The sequence below is a fragment of the Hyaena hyaena genome, unplaced genomic scaffold, assembly GCF_003009895.1.
Source record: "Hyaena hyaena isolate Hyena2069 unplaced genomic scaffold, ASM300989v1 scaffold_9, whole genome shotgun sequence".
Lineage (NCBI taxonomy): Eukaryota > Metazoa > Chordata > Mammalia > Carnivora > Hyaenidae > Hyaena > Hyaena hyaena.
In genome coordinates this window covers 1558358-1577044 of record NW_024080641.1, presented here as the reverse complement: position 1 = coordinate 1577044, position 18687 = coordinate 1558358, and the positions used below count along the sequence as shown (strand labels likewise).

At 58.4% G+C, this 18687-nt stretch overlaps 2 protein-coding genes and 1 long non-coding RNA gene across 4 annotated transcripts; 1 reads left to right on the top strand and 2 right to left on the bottom strand.

Moving 5' to 3' along the window:
- Positions 1 to 179: 179 nt before the first annotated feature.
- On the bottom strand, positions 180 to 10452 carry SLC17A7 (solute carrier family 17 member 7). Its single transcript, XM_039250389.1, has 12 exons — positions 10370 to 10452; positions 6137 to 6389; positions 4885 to 5003; positions 4478 to 4592; positions 4312 to 4399; positions 4071 to 4157; positions 3836 to 3978; positions 3013 to 3162; positions 2717 to 2849; positions 2160 to 2270; positions 1825 to 1952; positions 180 to 1578 (listed from the first exon to the last, which is right to left on the bottom strand). The coding sequence occupies exons 1-12, from the start codon at positions 10429 to 10431 to the stop codon at positions 1285 to 1287; spliced, it is 1683 nt and encodes a 560-aa protein (XP_039106320.1). The 5' UTR covers positions 10432 to 10452; the 3' UTR covers positions 180 to 1284.
- On the top strand, positions 6320 to 14702 carry LOC120244249. Its single transcript, XR_005531515.1, has 4 exons — positions 6320 to 6416; positions 13738 to 13854; positions 13935 to 14162; positions 14537 to 14702. It is a non-coding gene; the product is annotated as an uncharacterized LOC120244249 (long non-coding RNA).
- Positions 13706 to 18677, bottom strand: PIH1D1 (PIH1 domain containing 1). Of its 2 annotated transcripts, XM_039250528.1 has the most exons (10): positions 18554 to 18677; positions 17758 to 17851; positions 17340 to 17406; positions 16803 to 16982; positions 15437 to 15498; positions 15278 to 15359; positions 14697 to 14826; positions 14374 to 14449; positions 13939 to 14082; positions 13706 to 13826 (listed from the first exon to the last, which is right to left on the bottom strand). In XM_039250528.1, the coding sequence occupies exons 2-10, from the start codon at positions 17845 to 17847 to the stop codon at positions 13788 to 13790; spliced, it is 870 nt and encodes a 289-aa protein (XP_039106459.1). In that variant the 5' UTR covers positions 17848 to 17851; positions 18554 to 18677; the 3' UTR covers positions 13706 to 13787. The 2 variants fall into 2 exon arrangements, with proteins under 2 accessions (XP_039106459.1, XP_039106451.1); XM_039250520.1 differs by lacking the exon at positions 18554 to 18677 and having other exon boundaries at positions 17758 to 18414.
- Positions 18678 to 18687: the final 10 nt, after the last annotated feature.

The following is an 18687-nucleotide window of genomic DNA, read 5'->3' as shown; positions in this document are numbered from 1 at the left end:
CTCCTGGATAGAAGTCCCACCCAGAGATGCTTTCCCTGTGACCGGAGAACACGGTCTGAGTGCGGCCGAATAAACCAACTGTTCCCAAAGCTTGTCGCCTACTCTGGCCTGCGTCCTAGGAGAGGAGGGGGCTGGGGGCCCAGAATCCCGCGTGACTGCCGAGGCGGAGGACCACCGAGTGTGAACACCAAAGCATTTTATTGGGAGTGGGGCAGGGCAGTATTCACAGTCACAGAGACAGACACAGACACAGCCCTGCTCCGGGGGAGAACACCCCTCTCCGCCAGCCCCATTCCCTTTCCTGGGACTCTGTGACTTCTCCTGCAGAGGTTCCCCCAAATCTAAATCGAAAGAGGGGAGTCTGAGCGGGGAAGGATCCCAGATTCTGAGTCATTTAGCCCCTGAGGGACACAACAAATGGCCACTGAGAAAATGAGGGTAGTTTGAAACCACCCAGGAGAATAAAGTGCAAGGAATTGGGGGAAGAGGGGCATCTTGAAACCACCATGGGGAAGTTCAATGATGGTGGCTTCACGCCGTTGAGTGGATGGACTTGAGCAGCCACTACTTAGACCTGAAAACGTGTCAGAAAAAGTGCATGGGGGTGGAGAGAGGCATAGTGTTAAAATCGCCATCTTGTTTCCCCAGACATTGTGCTAAGCTAGGGAACCTTGGGGAATTTGGTGCTTCAGCACAACCTGCTGGTGGAGGGAGGAGCGATGGGGGGGGTAGGGGGGACTTGAAACCGCCATTTTCCCTCAGAAACGCTGGTGAGAATCAATCCCTAGAATGGCGGGGGGCCGTGCGATTGGTTAAGCCAACCTGGCAAATCGAATTGGGAGAGGCTGGGAACTTCTAGAGGAAGACCTTCGGCTTTTCTGAAAGGAGAGGGAGGCTGAGTAATCTCAGGGCTTGCCCCGAGAGTCCCAGGGGTTAAAGAAGGTGGTGGGAAGGGTGCCTCAAAACCACAAGAGAGAGTCAAAGGTTGAACTGTCCATTCAAATAAAGCCCTGAAAGGAGAGGTTTGAAACCACTGAGGCAGAACAAGTGGAGAAGGGGACCTTTAGGGGAATTTGGGTATCCTTGAAACTGCCAGTCTGCAGCTTCACTACCCTGAGAGGCAGTTGGGAAGGGAAGAGGATTTGACAGCATTGGGGAAGAGGGCGAGTGCTTCTTAGGCCTGCAGCAGGACAGAGAGGAGACTGGGGTTCCTTGATAGTCACTCAGGCCAGTGATGTGTGGAATGGAGGTCCTGGAAACTGCCATTCGGTGGGAGGCACATGGTCAGTAGTCCCGGACAGGGGGTGGGGGTCTTGGGGGCTGAACAGTGCTGTGTGTGGCCCCATAGGAAGGAGGGGGAGCAGGGGGTGCCCCGGGGGGCTCAGCCTCATCCTCCATTTCGCTTTCGTCACTGCCAGCCAGCTGGTCGTGGCCAACGAAGCCACACTTCTCTTCGCTCATCTCCTCAGGCTCCGCCCACGGCTGCTTCTCGCCAGAAGCGAAGACCCCGTAGAAGATGACGCCCCCATAGTGCACCAGGGAGGCAATTAGGAATACGTACTGCCACTCTTCCCGAGTCTGGGGAGGGGTGACAATGGGGAGGTGAGGTCAGAGATCAGAGGACAGAGAAACAGAAGAAAGAGAGAGAAGGCAGGGCCGGGCAGGGGGTGGGGGGAGGGAGGGCAGAAAAAGGGAGACAGAGATCCAGAGAGAAGCGGTAAGACCCAGGAGAGGACAGGGATGGAGGGCAGCGAGGGTGTCGCACGTCAGGAAGGTACCATACACAAAATGGGAGGGCGGGCGGGTCAGGGCCGGTGCACGGACCTTGTGCTTAGTCATGGCACCCACGATGATGGGGCACACCATGCCTGACAACGTGCCCACGCCGTTGGAGATGCCCATGAGGATGCTGGCATAGCGCGGGGCGATGTCCAGGTGGTTCACGTTGAACCCTGGCGAGGCAAGCCAGAAGGCGTCACTCCCGAATGAATACATCTCACTCCCGCGTGAATGAATCTCACCCCTCCCATCGCAGCCTCCCCCTCCCTCCGGCTCTTGCCGGTCCACCTTGTGCAGGGCTGGAAGGTCCCCTTCCAGAGCCAGGAAGTTCCCTACAGAGCTGTCCAGAGTCCGCCAAGCGGCGGATCCGCGGTTCTCACCAGAGATGGCGAAGCCGCTGAAGCCCACGGCGAGGACGAGGAAGGAGATGGCCACGCCCTTGGAGTGCGAGTAGCCGACCACCAGCAGCAGCGTGGCTTCCATGCCGAAGCCTACGGAGGGCCGGAGGGCCGTCCGTCTCATCTGAGCCCGGCCGCCCCACACCGCCTCTCCCGTCTGTTCCCGCCCCAGGCCGGCCACCTCCATGCCGGTCCGTGGCTTTGTGCTCGCGCCCGCCCTAACCAAACCCTCACCTCCCTAACGCCTCGTCCTCGACCACGCTCCCGGGGGCCACCACCGCCCCAGCCGCGTCCTCCGTGGCCCCACGCCAGGACTAGGCCACGCCCTAAAGACTCAGGTCCAACCCCTGCGTAGTCACAGGCGCCTGGCCCTTCCACCAGGTGGGCCCTGAGGCTGCAGCCAGGGGTTCGGTTCCTCCACTCCCGGCCACACCCGCGCTCGGACTTCTTGGACACGCCCCTGACCCCACCTCCACCCTCACCTGGTCCCGCCCCGCCCAGGGGGTCCCAGACCCGGCGCAGGGCCCCGCCCCCCTCACCTCCACAGTTCATCAGTTTGCGCACGTTGGTGGTGGACATGATGCGGCGGCTCCTCAGGAAGTCGGCGATCTGGCCCCCGATGGGCACGATGATGGTCATGACCAGGTGGGGCAACGCTGACACCAGGCCCACCTGCACCCGCGAGCGCACAGAGCGGGCGCTCAGGGGCCGCTGGCCGGGCATCTCCACCCAGGTTACGGCACCACTGGCTCCTCCCTGCCCCTCATTCCGACCTCTTGGGATCCGGGCCCGGTTGCTTCATCTCTCCCCGCTGCGCCCCCTGCCTTCCCCTCACCTTGCTGATCTCGAAGCCGAACACCTCTTCGAAGTAGGCGGGCTGGGAGATAAGGAGCAGGTAGAAGGTCCAGCTGCGGCAGAAGTTAGCCACGATGATGGCGTAGACTGGCATGGAAGTGAAGAAGCGCCGCCAGGGTGTGTTAAATTTCTGGGGGTTGCGGGGAGGGGGGGGAGGAGAGGCGGCTAAGTTGGAGACCAGGGCGGGGCGCTCTCCCCTTCAGGGACCCTATTATATAGAGTCCCACACAGACCCAGGTTTCCCGACCTCACTGAAACCTCTGGGGACCCAGGGGCACCAGCTTGACCACGTCCCTGTGGGCACCTTGACATCCTGGCCTCACAGTGACACTTCAGGGATGCAGGTGTCCCGACTCTGCAGTGTCCCTCAGGTTTGCAGGTGTGCAGACCCGGCGATGACCCTCAGGGACCCATAAATGTGAGCCCAGGAGTCTCTTTCTAATTTCCATTATGCCCCCTAATTCTAGCCTCACTCTCATTCGTCTAAGCAACGCACTCCCCACATTCGAATCCTGTCTCTGTTGGTTTCACTGCGCCCCATACTGGTTCTGTCCACCTAGCAACCTAGCCCTGCCCTCAGTACCTGCTGATCCTTTCTTCCCCGCGGCCTTAACCCCTCCTCCTAGGTTCAAGTCGCACCCACTATGCGTCCCCAACCTGTCTCCTCTGAGAGTCTACAGGAACCCACCACGATCCACAGTCTACACTCCGTGCAGGTTCGAAGCCCCCTTTTCTCCTGCCTCCCTGCCTGGATATCTCTTCTTGCCCCACCGCGCCCCCGCCCTGCAGGCTTGGGCCCGGACCGTGACCGGGTTCATGAGTTTGGCGCTCTCGCCGATGGCGTCCTCGATGTACTTGCGCTCCTCTTCCGAAATGCTGGGGTGCAGAGCCGGGGACTCATAGGAGACGAGCAGCCAGAACAGGTACCAAAAGATCCCGAAGCTGCCTGGGGAGGGTCAGGAGGGGGACGGAAGCGAGGCGATGACCGGCCTCGCTCCGCCCCAGCGCCACCCGGGCCCAGGCGTCCGGGGCCCTCACCATAGACGTAGAACACAGAGCTCCAGCCTGAGTACTGCACCAGGACCCCGGCGAGAGGCATCGCGACCACCGCCCCAGCATAGGAACCTAAGAGGGAGGGTGCAACATGTAGAAGAGACTCATCTATCCTCAGATCCGGGAATGTGGACGCCCAGTCCCTGCCTTTTGGGACACAGAAGTACAGGCCACGGTCCCTCCTCCCTCCGACCCGCAAGTCTGGCTCCCAGCCCCTTCCTCTCACCGCAGAAGGCTGTTGTCGCCAAGCGACTCCGCTCTAAGGGCGGGGCCCATTTGCTCCAGATCCCGTGGCAGGCGGGGTAAGTGACCCCCTAGGAAGGAGAAAACCAAAGTCAAGGAGAAGAGGCGGAGTCAGAACAGGCACAGGGTCATGTGGAGCCGGGCTTTACCTCTACCAACCCCTGCAGGATCCTCACGAAGATGACACAGCCATAGTGGACTCGGGCAGCCGAGGGGATCAGCATGTTCAGAGTGGATGTAGCCACAATGGCAAAGCCGAAAACCCTGGTGGGAAGAGTCCATAGTATGAGAATAGGGCGCAGCTCTACCGCCAGAGCTAGGATTCTGCTCTTTCTGCCCACAGCGGGCCAGGCGTGGTGTTCCCCAGGACCCCCGGCTCCCACCTTCTCTGTAACTCTCACCTTCCACAATCACAAGCCCCGCCTTCCTCCAAGACCCCGCCCCGATCGCAGGCTCCTCCTATTTCCCCGCCTCAGCCCCGAAGTGCCGGGCTACACCCACTAAATCCAGCCACACAACTGTAGTTCCCGCCCACCTTGAGACCCCAGCCCTGTACCTGTTGGCTGCGAATTTCTGGCAAATAAATCCTCCGGGAATCTGGGTGACAATGTAGCCCCAGAAAAAGGAGCCGTGTATGAGGCCAACAGTCTCTGGATCCCAGTTAAATTGAGCTTTCTGCGGGCCAAAAGGCACGTCAAACCAGCTGTTCCGCCCCCAGGCTCTGCCCCTCCACCAATCAGCACAGACAGATTTAGTGCCTCAGCCAATCAGCACCAAGGATCCCCTCTCGCGCCAAAACACCTGCCAATCAAAATTCAAGCCGTCCTCCTCCCAGCTCTGCTCCGCCTAGGCTTCCAGGGGCTGCTCTGCCCTAGCAACGGGGCCTGCTGCTGCCTAGAAGCCTCGCTCTGCCTGCTTCCCTGCCTCGGTGCCCCTGCTTTGACTGTCTAGGGGCTCATAAATGGGGTGGGGACTCTTTCTCCACTTACTCCTCTTAACCAGCCTACGGACTGTTTGCGGAGTGACTGGGTGGGGTCTAGCCAGGGACCAGAAGTAGCCAAAGGGGCAGCCTGACTGAACGGAAGCAAGAGACGAGGCAGGGAGGTCAATGCCTAAATCCGGAGTTTGTCCTGAGGCAGGGGCACGGTCTACACCGGAATTAAAATAGGGAGGAAGTCTGCGGCGCCTGGGTGGTTCAGCCGGGTAAATGTCCGACTTCGGCTCAGGTCATGATCCCACGGTTCTGGGTTCGAGACTTCGGATTCTGTGTGTCTCTCCGCCCCTCACCTGCTCGCCCTCTGTCTCTCAAAATAAATATATATTTTTTTTTTTCTAGGGAGGAAGTCTGAGATGAGGCGGGCTTCAGGTAAAGGCCGGAGCCGATAAAGCGGGATTTAGCAGGGACTGAACTTCAGAAACAACAGGATCAAATCTCAGGGTGGAGCCTGCCATAAGGCTGGGATTAAGTTGTGACAGCGGTGACAGGCATGGATGGCAGGTGGAGCTAAGAGGCCCAAAATGGAGCGGGGGCAAAACACGTAGGGAACCTAATGCTGGCGCAAAGTCTGTACTTTGAAATCCTGGATCTGAACTAACTAGGGGCGGGGCTTCATTGAGCTCGGGGCGGGGCTTAGGGAGAGGAGACCCCTGGGGCAGACGGGAGCGGCCCGCGGCGCGCACATGGGCTGGGCTGCTCAGGCTGCGGCGGCAAGGGGCTCCGCCTGGGCTGCGCCCGGACCAACGTGACGTCACAGGGGGCGTGGGCAGGGCCAGGTGGGCCGGCGTGCCGGGACGCGCCCCTAAACTACCTGAACCACCACGTGGCCCCCGCGGTGGGTCGTGCTGTTGTTGACCATGGAGACGATGGCCACGCCCAGGTTGCAGCGGATACCAAAGCTGATGCAGAAGCCCAGCCCGCTCATAATGGCGATAATGTAGCGGCGAGGGAGACCGAAGCAGGTGCAGTCCACTACCGGCGGATCCCGGGTCTGCGTCGTCACCGGGCGCCCGTCAGCACTCAGCTCTAGCGTCTCTGCACCTTCCTGCCGCTTTTCCAGAAGGCTGCGGGGCAGCAAGGATCAAAGACTCGTAAGTCCAGGGCCCCCGGCCCGCTCCTTCCCATGAGTTCAGGGTAAAACCTCCTGCTTTTCAAGATCCACGATTCTAAGCCCGCACTCCCTCCTTCCCCAAGGGTTCTGCCCCTAGCTCCTTTAGCCCCCCAGGATTCAGGAATCTGGACCCCCTTCTTTCCATCCCCCACAGACTAGGGATTCACGCTGCCAGCACCCTTCTCCCGCAGGTATAAGGGTCCTCAGTTTCCCTCTCCCCAGCTCTGTTAGTTATCTCGCGACTCAGGAGTTTTAGACCCCAAAGTACACTTTAGGATCCAAGAACCTGTGTCCCCAGCCCCCACGCTAAGGCCCAGAGACTCTCCAGCCCCCTCTCCCAGATATGAGTCTATTTGAGGAAGCAAAAGGCGCTAAGGAGATGCTTCAGCAAAGGTGTCAAAAGAACAGATGCTTCTCAGCCACGTCTGCTATATATACCGACCCCCCTCCTCTCTTGCCCCCTGTGGCAATGCCCTTCCCCACTTCCAGGCCCCAGGTGTGGGGCTGACATCCAGCTGACTCCCTTCAGACTCCGGAAGCCCATTCCTGAGGGTGGGGAGAAGTCAGGGTCCCTGGAATCCAGCAGCCCAGCCAGACATCCCTGGGGAACCTTGAGTTCAGGCTGTCAGCTAGGGAGTAGGGAGGGAGAGTGGCTGGTGGTGTCCTGGCAAGGGACAGATGGCCCTGGTAGGGGGATTGGCTCAGTCCCCAGCGAGGCTCTCGCCCCCGCCCGTTCTGGAACCAGGATTGAGTCTGTGATGATGGATAGAGTATTTGGAGAACCTCCTCAAATCCAGAGAGAGGCTGCAGGGAAAGAGAGGTGCCCTGAGACAGGGTGTCCAAAAGGAGGGTGACAGAGATTGGGGGTGGGTGGGGGGTGAAACAAAGAGGGTCAGGGACACAAAAAGAGAGACAGAGACCCAGAGAGAAAAGGGGAAACACAGACCCTGAGAGGGAAGGGGACAGAACCTCAGAGATGGAGAGGGACAGAAACCCGAAAGAGAGGACACACAGACGCAGAGAAAGATGGAGACCAGGGGGACTCAGGAGAAACAAGCTGGGAACGTGATTTGTGAGATGCGGCCCCTCTCTGAGGTGGGTACGCAGCCAGGGGATCGGGCTGGATCCCAGGAAGGGGCTAGAACAGATGGAGGCGAGGGAGACTGGGACGGGGGAGGAAGGAACAGCCAGACGGTCTGGGGGGAGGCGGGTGGAAGAGAAGAGAGAACACAGCCACCCTCCCCATCCTAGAACTTAAGGAGGTTGGGGGAGGGGGCTAAGAAACAGGGGTGGGAGAAAGAGACTGGGGGAGTGGACAGTACCCAGGAGGGATCAGGGACAAGAGCCAGAGAGGGGCAGGGGTGGGGTGGGGAATAGATGCCCCAGAATGCAGGCGCGGACTGGTAGGGACTGCCCCCCACCCTGCATCAGAACCTGCCAGCCATAGCGACCTGACTTTGACCTGGGTTACCATCAGATTTTATTTGACCCTGAAACTCGGGATGTGATTGCAGCCCCTGAAATTTGATACCCATTGTGGATACTCCAATGTGTCAGATATCTGACCAAGGCTTTCTAAATGGGCTGCTGCGGGGGTGGGAGGGGTGGGGGGGTCAGATGCCCACATCTATAAAATGGGGGCAAGGGTAAGAATGTGAGGTCACAAGGAGGGCACTGCCAGGTGATACTGATCATCTCAGGATAAGAGAACCAGGGGCGCGGAGATGACGTGACCCAAGTGATTCCCAGAAGACAAGAACAGAGAGGAGGAGAGACTGGAGGGGGGGTCCTCCTCCCCTTCCTGGGTGCTGGAATGCTGCACTTAGGAAGCAGTTCAACAAAATGAAGAAGGTGTCACCATCTCCCTCTCCACGGGTCTCTGTCTTTGCTTCTCTTGGGTTCTCTGTCCGCTCCCCTGCTCCCTCAGGCCTCTGTCCCCTTAGGTCGTTTGGCACTCCCCACCCATTGCAGGATTAGGGAAACTGAGGTTCAGAAAGCAGAAGTCACAGGTCCAAGGTCACACACCAGAGTGCGATGATGGGTCCTGAGCGTTCCCTGACCCCTGGCATCACCCCATCCAAGGCCTAGTTCTCAGAAAGGAGGCACCTTGGCACCCGTCTCTCCTGCATCCCCCTCCCCCCGCCATGTCCTTGTCACTCTGGGTGACCGTCTGTTTCCTGGTCTGAGGGAGTTCCGCACCCACTCCAGGATCACTCATCTCTAGGAAACTGCAGCCTCCGTCCCAGGCTTGGGGGGTGGGGAGGGCTGGCCTGGGTTCGAATGATGGCATTCATACTTAATCCATTGATTTCCCCCTTCTCGAACTGAGCCTCAGTTTCCCCAGCTTTGTCTAAAGGATTAAGTGGAATCAGGGTGTTATGTCCAGTACAGGGCATTCCTGCCTCTCTTCAACCCTCAAAGTGAAGACCGGGATTCAGCTGCAATGCTCTTCTCAAACTCCAGCTCCTTGGTGACTGTTCTGGGGTTAGCTCTGGTTCTGGGGTCTCCAGAGGCTCAGGAGGCAGCCCAGGGAGGTGACCGTAAGGCACAGACAGACTGAGAGAAACCCAGACACACGAGAAGCTGAGAAGCAGGGACCGATGGAGGGGGCCCGAGAAACACATCCCTCCCGCCACCACCCTCCTTCCAGCCCCCTCCATCAGCACGTCTCTCTCCCTCTCCTGACTTCGCACTGATGTATTTTGAGAAACTCGTGAAAGGAGGCGAGAAAAAGGGTGGGGAGGGCCTGGAAGATTGGGAAAAGAAGGGGTGAGGTTATCTCAGCTCCCCCTCCCCCCACTGCACCACCCTCCCCTCCTGCCCCCTCCCTTCTGTCCAGCCTTATTCCCATCTCTCCAGGTACTAGAGGGTGGGGGAACTTTGGAGCTAGGAGGTGATCTGCAGCAAGCAGGACCGGTGTTCAGTCTTAGAGAAGGACTTGCATGGCCTAGAGAGATGCATTGAGGGTCAACTAAAGATGGGGTCAAGGCCAAGGGGACAGGGTCCAAGGGAATGGCAGCAGGGGCTTGGTGCTGATGAGGCCATCTCCTCCCCGCGCTGTGGCCAGATATTTTTAGGCTTCTCCGCAGCTGAGTAATTTCTCTGACTTGGAGCCAGGGCTGGGGTTGGGGGTGAGAGATTGGGGGGAGGTGTCCAGCAGACTGCCCTGGGGACACCCAGGTCACTGGGGTCATCTCCCTGGATGAAAAGAAGTCCTTCTTAGCTCTAGCCTATATCCTTCTGGAAGTCCACCCTACCCCAGGGCCTAATTTTGAGGCTGCAACTTCTTTCTCCCCCAGAGACCCAGGATGCCCTGGCTTCTCCCAGCTTAGCTCTCCCCAAGGACAAGGACCAATGGGCCCCAATCCGCTTTAGCTTCAGATTAAACTCTGAGAGATGGAAACTGAAAAAGACACAGGGAGATGGTGACACCCAGCGCAGAGGATAAAAACCCAGAGAGAGGGAGACAGAGACCCAAAAGGAGAGGGTCAGAGACCCAGAGAGAGGGGAGCAGAGACCCAGAGAGGAGGGTTGATAGAGATCTGAGACCAGTGGCCAGAGACTCTCAGATAAAGGGGAATAGAGAGACCCAGAGAGGGGGCAAGATTCCGAGAAAGGAGGCAGAGTGAAAATAAGTGAACAGAGACCCAAAAGTGGGGAAGGGGGTCAGAGATCCAAAGAGAAGGAAATAGGCAGCCCCAGGGGAAAGGGAGATTCAGGGGTGGGGTGGGACACGGAAAAATGAATGAGATGATGGATGAGACTGGATCAGGGAGAGCGGACCGTCGGAGGATGGAGAGAATAGAACAGATGAGTGGAAGCCCATCCACGGGTATCGCCTCTCCATCCGTCCGTCTCGGCCCAGGTGGGGATGTGCGTCCTCCTCGGCCCCTCACCGGCTTGTTCCCCACCCAGGACCCTCACCACGCTCACCGGTGCAGCCTCCCGAGGGCGCGACCCGCTAGCTTCCGAAACTCCTCCTGACGGAACTCCATGGTGGCTGCCCCTGCCGCCGGTCCCCCCGCCGATCCCCCCGCCCGCGGGCCCGGGCGGCCGCGTCCGGGTTCCCGGGGTCCGCCCCGGCCCGGCCGGCCCCGCAGCTCCGCTCGGGGGGGAAGGAGGCTGCGTGTGCCGGCTGCCTAGGGGATGTCAGTGGACTCGGCGTCGGGGGCGGGGCAGGCGGCGACAATGCCCCGCCCATCCTCGATAAACCACGCCTCTTGCCATTTGGGCCCGCCCCCTTCCGCCGCCCTCCTGCTCCTTGCGGTTCCTGCCCCTTCTGCTCCAAGACCACGCCTCTGGGGTCTGAACTCACTCCTCTGAGTTGCGTCGCCCCAATTCTATCCCTTCCTGAAGTTACCCCTCCTCCGTTCCATCCCCACCCCCACCCCCCAGCTCCTTCTATCTCTCTTCTCTCCTCCCGAGTTCTCTTGCTCACCTGAGGTTTCCCTCTCCTTTTTAGTTCGCCCTAATTTCGTCCTGGCGCTTTCGCCCCCTACGGTTCCGTCTTCTGCGTTTCATCCTCCAGCCCCATCCCCTCGAGTTCCATTGTCCTCTAGTTCCACATCCCGCCCCCCGAATTCCACCCCCACCCCTGCCTCGTCCTCAGCTCCAACTTCCTCATTCAGAGGGTGTTTTCTCATTCAGACAATTTTTTCCCCCTGAATTCCAGCCCCCGATCTCGATCCACCCATTGTCCTCTCTTGTTCTTCCCCCAACCCGTTTCTTGCCTCTGGACTTCCATCCACCTGTTTCCCTCTTTCCTCTTTAAAATTCTACCCCCTTCCAGCTCTCTTTCCCCTCGGGGCGCACATCCCTCCTGGCTCCTTCACCCTCTGTTTCCTTCCCCTGACAGTTATATGCCAGTCCCCAGTTGCGACCCCGATAATTCCCTCCCAGCCTGCAATCTACTCCGCCCTTTGAGTTCTGTCCCCACTCCCTCGAGTTCTCTACCCGCCACCTGAGTTCGGTCCTCTCCCCGGAGATCTGTCCCTGCCCTAATTTTTGCCCCCTTCCCCTGTAATCTGTCTGTCTGAGTTCTGTCCCCACCCACACCCGGAGTTCTTTCTCCGCCCCCCGAATTGTGTCCCCCTCCTGCTAGAACCTGTCTCCGCCCTCTTACTCCATCTCTGACTTCCAGCCCTGCCCCTTTGGGCTTGAACCGGACTATTTCGAGGTCCGCGGCCGGCCGGCGAATCCTGCCTCTGCTCCTTTCGCCAGACCAGCCCTTCTCCCCGACGCTGAGTCCGCTTCCAGATCCAAGCTCCGGGAGGGTGCTCCTGTCCTCCCCGCCTCCCTGAGTCGGGCCGCAAATGCATTTGGGATTAAATTTTCATGATGTGGCACAGGCCCTCAAGTGGGTTGGGAGGGAGCAGCCGGCGCGGCGGGCGGGCGCCACGGACCCGGGGGCCCGGCAGCCGCTGCCCACCGTGGCCTCTCGTCTCTCTCCTTGTCCCGTTGGGTCGCCGGGACCCACAGTTCTGCCTGTGTTTGAGAAACCCCCAGATCCTCGGTAAAGGGTGGGGGATTGGGGGCCGGGACCCCAGGATCTGAGGGAGGAGGGGATGGAGACCCGACTCCCGGCTCTGAAGGAGGAGTAGCTCGCGGAGCCGTCCACAGGCGCCACCTTGTGGCGGCAGAATCTTCGGCCCGGGTGCGGAGGCGGCGGCCGCGGCTCCGGGCCAGGTGTGAAGGTGGAGCAGATGGTGAAGAGGAGGGAGTGGGAGGGGGGCCCCGGCCGCTGCCAAATCCCGGGCCTGCGCCGGAACCATCACCATGGAGACCGAAGAAGGAGGAAAGGACCCAGCTCCACACTTTTTTGGGACCTGGGAAAGAGTTCTTAAGCCTCCCACAGAGGGGCCCCCCGTGCTAACTACAAGTCCCAGCGGCCGCTGGGCCTCACCCGTTGCTTCAGAAGAGCCGCGCTCCCCGAGGGCCGCTGGGAGTTGTAGTTTTCTGAGACAACAGGCTGAGGTTGCGAGGCGCCCTCTGGTGGACACTGGCGCCCACGTTCGCTTTTTCCTAAGTCCAACAGACCCTACCAGAGATCATCCCAGCTGCCTTACCACCTTCTCACCCTTTACTCCTGCCACCCTACCCAATTAACTCCATTCCAGCCTCGCTGGTCTCCCGACGTTTATCGCTGAGGCGCTTCCGTTTACTTATCCTCCCAGGACTCACTATGGAAGGAGAGAGTTAGCAATCATTCATTAACTCAACGTTCATTAAGTTCCTGCTAATTGTAAAGCATTACCGCACCAAAGCGCCAGAGCTACAACCAGATAACACTAGTACCAGACGTCGCCACTGCCAGAGGATTCTAACTCAGCCAGGGGAGATCAGAGAACGCTTGAAGTTGGAAAAGCTTCCCAGAGAAAATTCACTGAAAGGGAAGACTTGGGAGTGTCCATAGCAGACGAAGTGGTACTTGCAGAGTTGGGAAGTGGGACATAGTTAGGTGTGATGGTGACATGAAGCACCATTCTAGGAATGAGCAGTTTGTCAGGACGAGAGGTAGGAGAGGCTGGAGATGATGGCGTGCATCGGATCATTAATGGACATGGGTAAGGCACCCTGTGAGGGCAAGACATTTAGAAATCCTGGGCTTGGGGCGCCTGGGTGGCTCAGTCCGTTGAGCGTCCGATCTCAGTGGTTATGATCTCTTGGTTCCTGGTTCATGAGTTCGAGCCCTGCATTGGGCTCTGTGCTGGCATCTCGGAGCCTGGAGCCTGCTTTGGATTCTGTGTCTCCCTCTCTCTCTCTGCTCCTCCCCCACCCACGCTGTCTCTCTCTCTCTCTCTTTCTCAAAAATAAATAATAAACATTAACAAAATTTTTAATTTAAAATTAAAACAAAATCCATGGTTTTACTGGTGGGGACACTCTAAGTGGAGCTAGCAGCAGAAACTAAAGAGAGGTGCAAAACACAGGTGTGGGCGGGACTGTCCTGTGTGGTGGGCTAGAGACAGGAAGGACAGGGAGAAAATGAAGCGTCAGGGGTACCGCACATGGCCTGGAGCGCTAGGCTGCAGGAGGCTCTGGGATCTTCCCCTGGGACACTGGGGAGCCAAGGAAGACCCCTGAAGTGGAGACTGGAGGGTCACCTCCGGGACCCTGTGCGACACGACGGGAGAGGCTGGAGGCCAGGGAGAGGATCTGGTGGAGAGAGGCTGAGGACGCAGCTGGGACAGCGACTTCTCTGTGACTCCGGGACACAATCCAATGTCCCTTTTCCCTCCCACTCCCCGTGGATTCCTGGCCAGACACAGAACAAAGACAAACATCTTTTATTTCCATTTTAGAGAAGCCACCAGCCTCTTCTCTCCACTGAGGATCACGGAAAGAAACCAGGTCAAGGCACCGACAGGAGGGGCATGGCCACCATCAATTGCTGAGGAGAGACAGGAAACAGACGGAAGGTTCAGGACCAGGAGTCCAGCGCCGCCGCCCCTCCCCCCAGGGTCCCCGCTCCCCTGCAAACCTCCCTGCACCTCCCCAGGTACCTTTCTCTTCCGATGGAAGGCTGCCCTGCTCTCCTCAGAGTTGATCTGCAGGGGGATACAGGCATCCAGATGGTACAGCTGCTGGGGGCCCCCCAACACCAGGCGGTTCTCCCCAATCTCCAGCGACAGCCCCAGAGCTCCATCCTGGGAATACAGTGGAGTGAGCCCGCCCTTCCGTTCCCAGCAATGGGACAATAACAACATGGACCAGGAACAAAAGCCTGGTGTGTTGTTGTTGTTTTTAAATATGTTTACTTATTTTTGAGAGAGACAGCACGTGAGCGGGGTAGGGAGAGAGAGAGAGAGAGGGAGGGAGACAGAATCCGAAGCAGGGTGTGGGCTGTCAGGACAGAGCCCAGCTCACCCCCCACCTCACCCCCCGAGACCCTAACCTTCCAGACCTCATTCTCCCACTCTGGTCAAATGTACACTCACCAGTTTGGGGAGGTCAATTTCAGCCAAGAGGAGGTCAGGGGCTTCCAGCCAAAGGTTCAGGTGAGGCTTCTCAGGGCTGCAGAAGCACAGGACCCCAGACTGAGAAGAACCCACCAGGTCTCTCTCTGCCAGGGCTACTCTTTCCCTTTCTCCCTCCTACAAGCCCTGCAGCCTCGGGGAGCCTTCTCCGTGGGCATCCTGCTTCTCCCCCCTCGGGGTTCCCAGAGCCCCAGGACACCGCCTCCTATGGAGAGGAAGGATTGAGGGAGGGATTCCAAAAATCACTGGAGAGACACAAGAGAGAGAACCCATCGAAGGCCCACCCTGCCTCAGGTCTCGGGGGGTCGGAAGTGTACAGGTTTCCCAGCTCCTGGATCCGAGGACGCTGTTGGGAGCGGATATTTTGCTGGGAGATGGAGCCCAGGAAAGGTCGGTTCTTCAACATGCGCCACTCTGTAGGTACGAAGCTCAGGGTCAAGGGTGGCTCCAGAACGGGGCGGGCGGGCATGGGGGGTGCCCCTTGGCTTTCCTAGCAGGTCTTGCACACCCAAGAGCCTCGGAAAAGTCTCCACCCCTCCCAGGATGCCAGGGACCTGGCCACACCCCCAAGCTTGGCTTTAGGAAATCTGCCCACTTCAGCCCCACCCTTCTCTGGGTGCGGGGGCGGGATCTGTCCCCAGAGATGCTCCTGGCCCCGCCCTCTGGCTAGCCAGACCCCGCCCCTTACCTGCCTCCCATCTCCGCCCCCACCCCGACCTTGGGAAGCCGCGCCTTCTCCCTGTAACCTAACCCGCAGCCCAGGGACTAAAAAATTCCCTGCCCGCACTACCCCACCTTTTCCAAGGGCTGTCCCCAAGCTGCGCTGGCTCCCCGAGTCCCCGCTAGTCCAGGCCCTGCCCTTCACCTGGATTCAGCTGGAGACTGTATTTGTCCTCAAGGCCCTCCCTGGCGATGGTGACCACGAGCTCCCGCAAGAAATCGCTGTTCTAGGAGTGAGAGAGGGAGGGGTCGGGACGGAGGGAGAGGCCCCGGCCCAAGCCTCACCCGCAGCCCTGCCCCCAACCTGCATCCTCCGGTAGAAGTCGCTGTTCACCGCTACGTCGTAGGCGGTACAACCCTGGCCTTCTGTGGGGAGAGAAAGGGGGGTGAGACCCCCAGCCCTCCGTAGGAACCCCACCACCCAGATACCGACGAGGCAAAAACAATGAAGGACAGCGGCCGCATGAACCAGAGAGACCCAGACACAATTAGAAAGTGAGGGCTCAAGCCTGGCACTCGCCAGTCTGGGCTCATATCAGCCAGGTCTCTTCCCACCACATCCCAACGCTGACCCTGACCCTTCCCTGCTCATAGCCCTCCCATGGCTCCCCAGCGCCCCAGGTCCTTCCGCCTGGCGCTAGAGGCTCTGTGTGGTCAGCCGCTCCCACCTGAAGTGAACCTCACTTCCAATCTCTTCCAAATACTGACCAATCCAATTCAATCATTTCTTTCCAGCCTCTGGACTCCTTAGTCGCCTCTGCCTAGAACCCTCTTCTGTGTCTTGGCCTGATGCATTCCTCTGGTTCCTGGGCATCTTATATCTGCCACCTCCTCCTCCAGGAAGCCTTCCTTGATTCCTCAGTTTGGGTGAAGGGCCCCCCCCCCCCAACTCCAGAACAGCACAGATCACACCATAATGAAATCGCATGTCTTCTCTGCCCTCACTTAAGACTAGGAGTCTCTCAGGGCGCCTGGGTGGCTTAGTCAGTTAAGCGTCCGACTTTCGCTTAGGTCATGATCTCGCGGTTCGTGGGTTCGGGCCCCGCGTCGGTCTCTGTGCTGACTGCCAGCTCAGAGCCTGGAGCCTGTTTCAGTCTGTGACTCCCTCTCTCTCTGACCCTCCCCTGCTCACGCTGTCTCTCTCTCTCTCCTAGAAATAAATAAAACATTAAAAAAAATTTAAAAAAAAAAGACTAGGAGTCTCTCAAGGGCAAGTTCTAGGTTTGATCAGTCCCCACTCCCCAGGGCACTGCCCAAAGCCTGGTCCCAGGAGGCCTCAGGGGACAATACGTGGACTGAAAAGCGAGCACATAGAGATAGAAACTCAACAGAGACACGTGAGACAAGGCAGAGAGACAGGGACAGGGAAGAAGGGTGAAGGAGGAAGCAGAACAAGAGTGAGAGCTGGTCTGGCCAGCTAATGAGGACACCTGCCCAGCTCTCCCTGGGGTCGGGCAGGGAGAAGTGCCAGCCGGGCCAGGTGGGCAGAACCAGAACAGGACCACCCCATGCAGAAGGTGCTGGAGGCCCAGGAGCCTAGGTTTGTGTCACAGGAAGTAGGAGGCCAGATTTCTAGGTCCTGGAGGAGGAGGGTCTGGGCCCTGGATCTTGGCTCCTAGGGAAGAAAGGACCCAGGGAACTCGCTTCCTCGGTCCCCCGAGGGCACTGACTTGCATCCAGTTCAGCATGAGGCTCTCCCAGGCTCATGGGGATGCGAAAGCCGGCTTGGTCTTCCTCCAGCATTTGAAGCAGCTCGTCCTCGGTCACATCAGCCGGAGGAGGGATGGAAGGAGAGTGACAGATGTTGATGAACACCTTCCCTTCGGAGGAGTTGGTCTTTATGCAGAAACCTGGTGGAAATGGGATTGTCCTGGTTGCCTCTGTGCGTGTCTCTCCTTCCCTTGCGCTGTCCCTGCTTTGAGCCTCAGTCCTCTGCTTTCTGGGCCTGCTCCCCAACCCCTCTCTGATTCCCCTTCTATCTTTGAGTCTCTGTCCCCCTAGTCACCCCAGTCCTCCTCCTTCCCTCTTTCTTTAGCTCTTGGTCCTTACTCTGCTCTCTCTGAATCTGTCACTCCCGCCCTCCCTGCCAAAGACCTCTCTACCCCATTATTGTGCCTCTCTCCTGCCTCCTCTCTCTTCTGTCTCCCCTGCCCCCAGTCTCTGTCCACCTCTCTGAGACTCAATCCCTCTCTCTCTGCCTTTCTTACCAGGTTGAGGTTGGATCTGTGTGGAGTCTGGTCTGCTTGTCTGGGCTTGCTGGAGCTCTTGGGAGGCCTGTGTGAAGGGAAACACGGTCCAGGCATGGCGTCTGTGCTGTCGGACCCTCATTTGTTCTTCAAAAGTTTATGGAGATTTTTTTATGCATGTGACATGTGCGCAGAATAAGACATACTATGTCCCTCTCCTCCTCTGAGGACCCCTATGAACGAGCCCAACCTCACCTGCATTTCTTCCAGAGCCTAGCAAACTTGGTGCTAACCAACTACAATTCCACATAGTGCCGTCTGGGAAGGTAGTCCCATCTCTGAGCACCCGGGGGCGTACACACATATACACAGTATACACACAGGCGCGCATACCCAGAATACCCAGGGACCCAGGACCCAGAAGCCGGTCAGTCCGCACCTGCCGCAGTAGCTCCTCGAAACGCGCGGTCTCAGTGCCCATCTTCTCTGCCTCGCTTAGCTCGGGCACCAAGAGCTTCGAGTCCGCCATGGCCCTGGGGGAAAGACCTAGTCGTCCTCAGCAACCTCGACGCGGCCGGGAACCTTCGCCAGGATCCGACCTGTGGAGCCTGCTGCCAGACCCACAGCCGACCCGTGGCACCCACTCTTCCGTATGAAAGTCTAAGAATCTGTCCTGAGACTAGAATCCCACTCAGATTAGATAAGGTTGTCAAATCTGGGGAGCCAATATTCCCAGATGCTCTGTAGATCCTACGTGCCGTGTACACAGGCACGCTTCCACTCACTGCGTAACCAAGGGCTTCGGCAGACCACACTTCCGTCTGCTTCAGAAGCTCATTCACCAATCCTGCAACCTCATTAAGTTCTGACCAATCATAGCCTAAGGACGAAGCCACGCCTCTCACCTCAACCAATCAAAATTAAATCCCGAATTTAGCCTCTAAATGCCACACTTCCTGTGTCGATTAAAGCCGTATTTCTCTTTCCCAACCACATCTAGCCAAACTACGGGGCAGTCCCGACTGGCGCACTTTCAAAACCTTAATTTCAATGTCCATCCTGAAAGATTCCGTTCTGATCTCAACTATCGCTTCGTCCCAGAGCTAGATTCGAGTCTCTAGTAAATATACTTCGGACTAAACTTACTTTCTGTCCTCAATATAAAAAGGGTGGCGGAAAGGCACAAGACGGCCACTCTTCTAAATCTGGAGCACCCCTAACTACTTGCCAGGCACCTGCATTTCCGTTCCCCACCGCTCCCGTTTGGAGGATCGCGCCTGCTCCAAACTACATTTCCCAGCCGGGGCAAATGGGTGGGGTCACCGCGTCTAAGGTGGGGTTACGCTCTATCTTCCGTAGCCCCGCCCTT

What these genes read in the sequence shown, in the direction of transcription:
- SLC17A7 (XM_039250389.1), bottom strand. Translation starts at nt 10,431, where the DNA reads ATGGAGTTCCGTCAGGAGGAGTTTCGGAAGCTAGCGGGTCGCGCCCTC. An exon ending in AACTCATGAACCCGGTCACG is followed by an intron (nt 3,163 to 3,835) that starts GTCCGGGCCCAA and finishes CGCAACCCCCAG; the next exon opens with AAATTTAACACACCCTGGCG. An exon ending in CAAACTGATGAACTGTGGAG is followed by an intron (nt 2,271 to 2,716) that starts GTGAGGGGGGCG and finishes GGCCCTCCGTAG; the next exon opens with GCTTCGGCATGGAAGCCACG.
- PIH1D1 (XM_039250528.1), bottom strand. Translation starts at nt 17,847, where the DNA reads ATGGCGGACTCGAAGCTCTTGGTGCCCGAGCTAAGCGAGGCAGAGAAG. An exon ending in TCATGCTGAACTGGATGCAA is followed by an intron (nt 15,499 to 16,802) that starts GTCAGTGCCCTC and finishes CTCTCCCCACAG; the next exon opens with AAGGCCAGGGTTGTACCGCC. An exon ending in CAGTCTCCAGCTGAATCCAG is followed by an intron (nt 14,827 to 15,277) that starts GTGAAGGGCAGG and finishes TCGTACCTACAG; the next exon opens with AGTGGCGCATGTTGAAGAAC.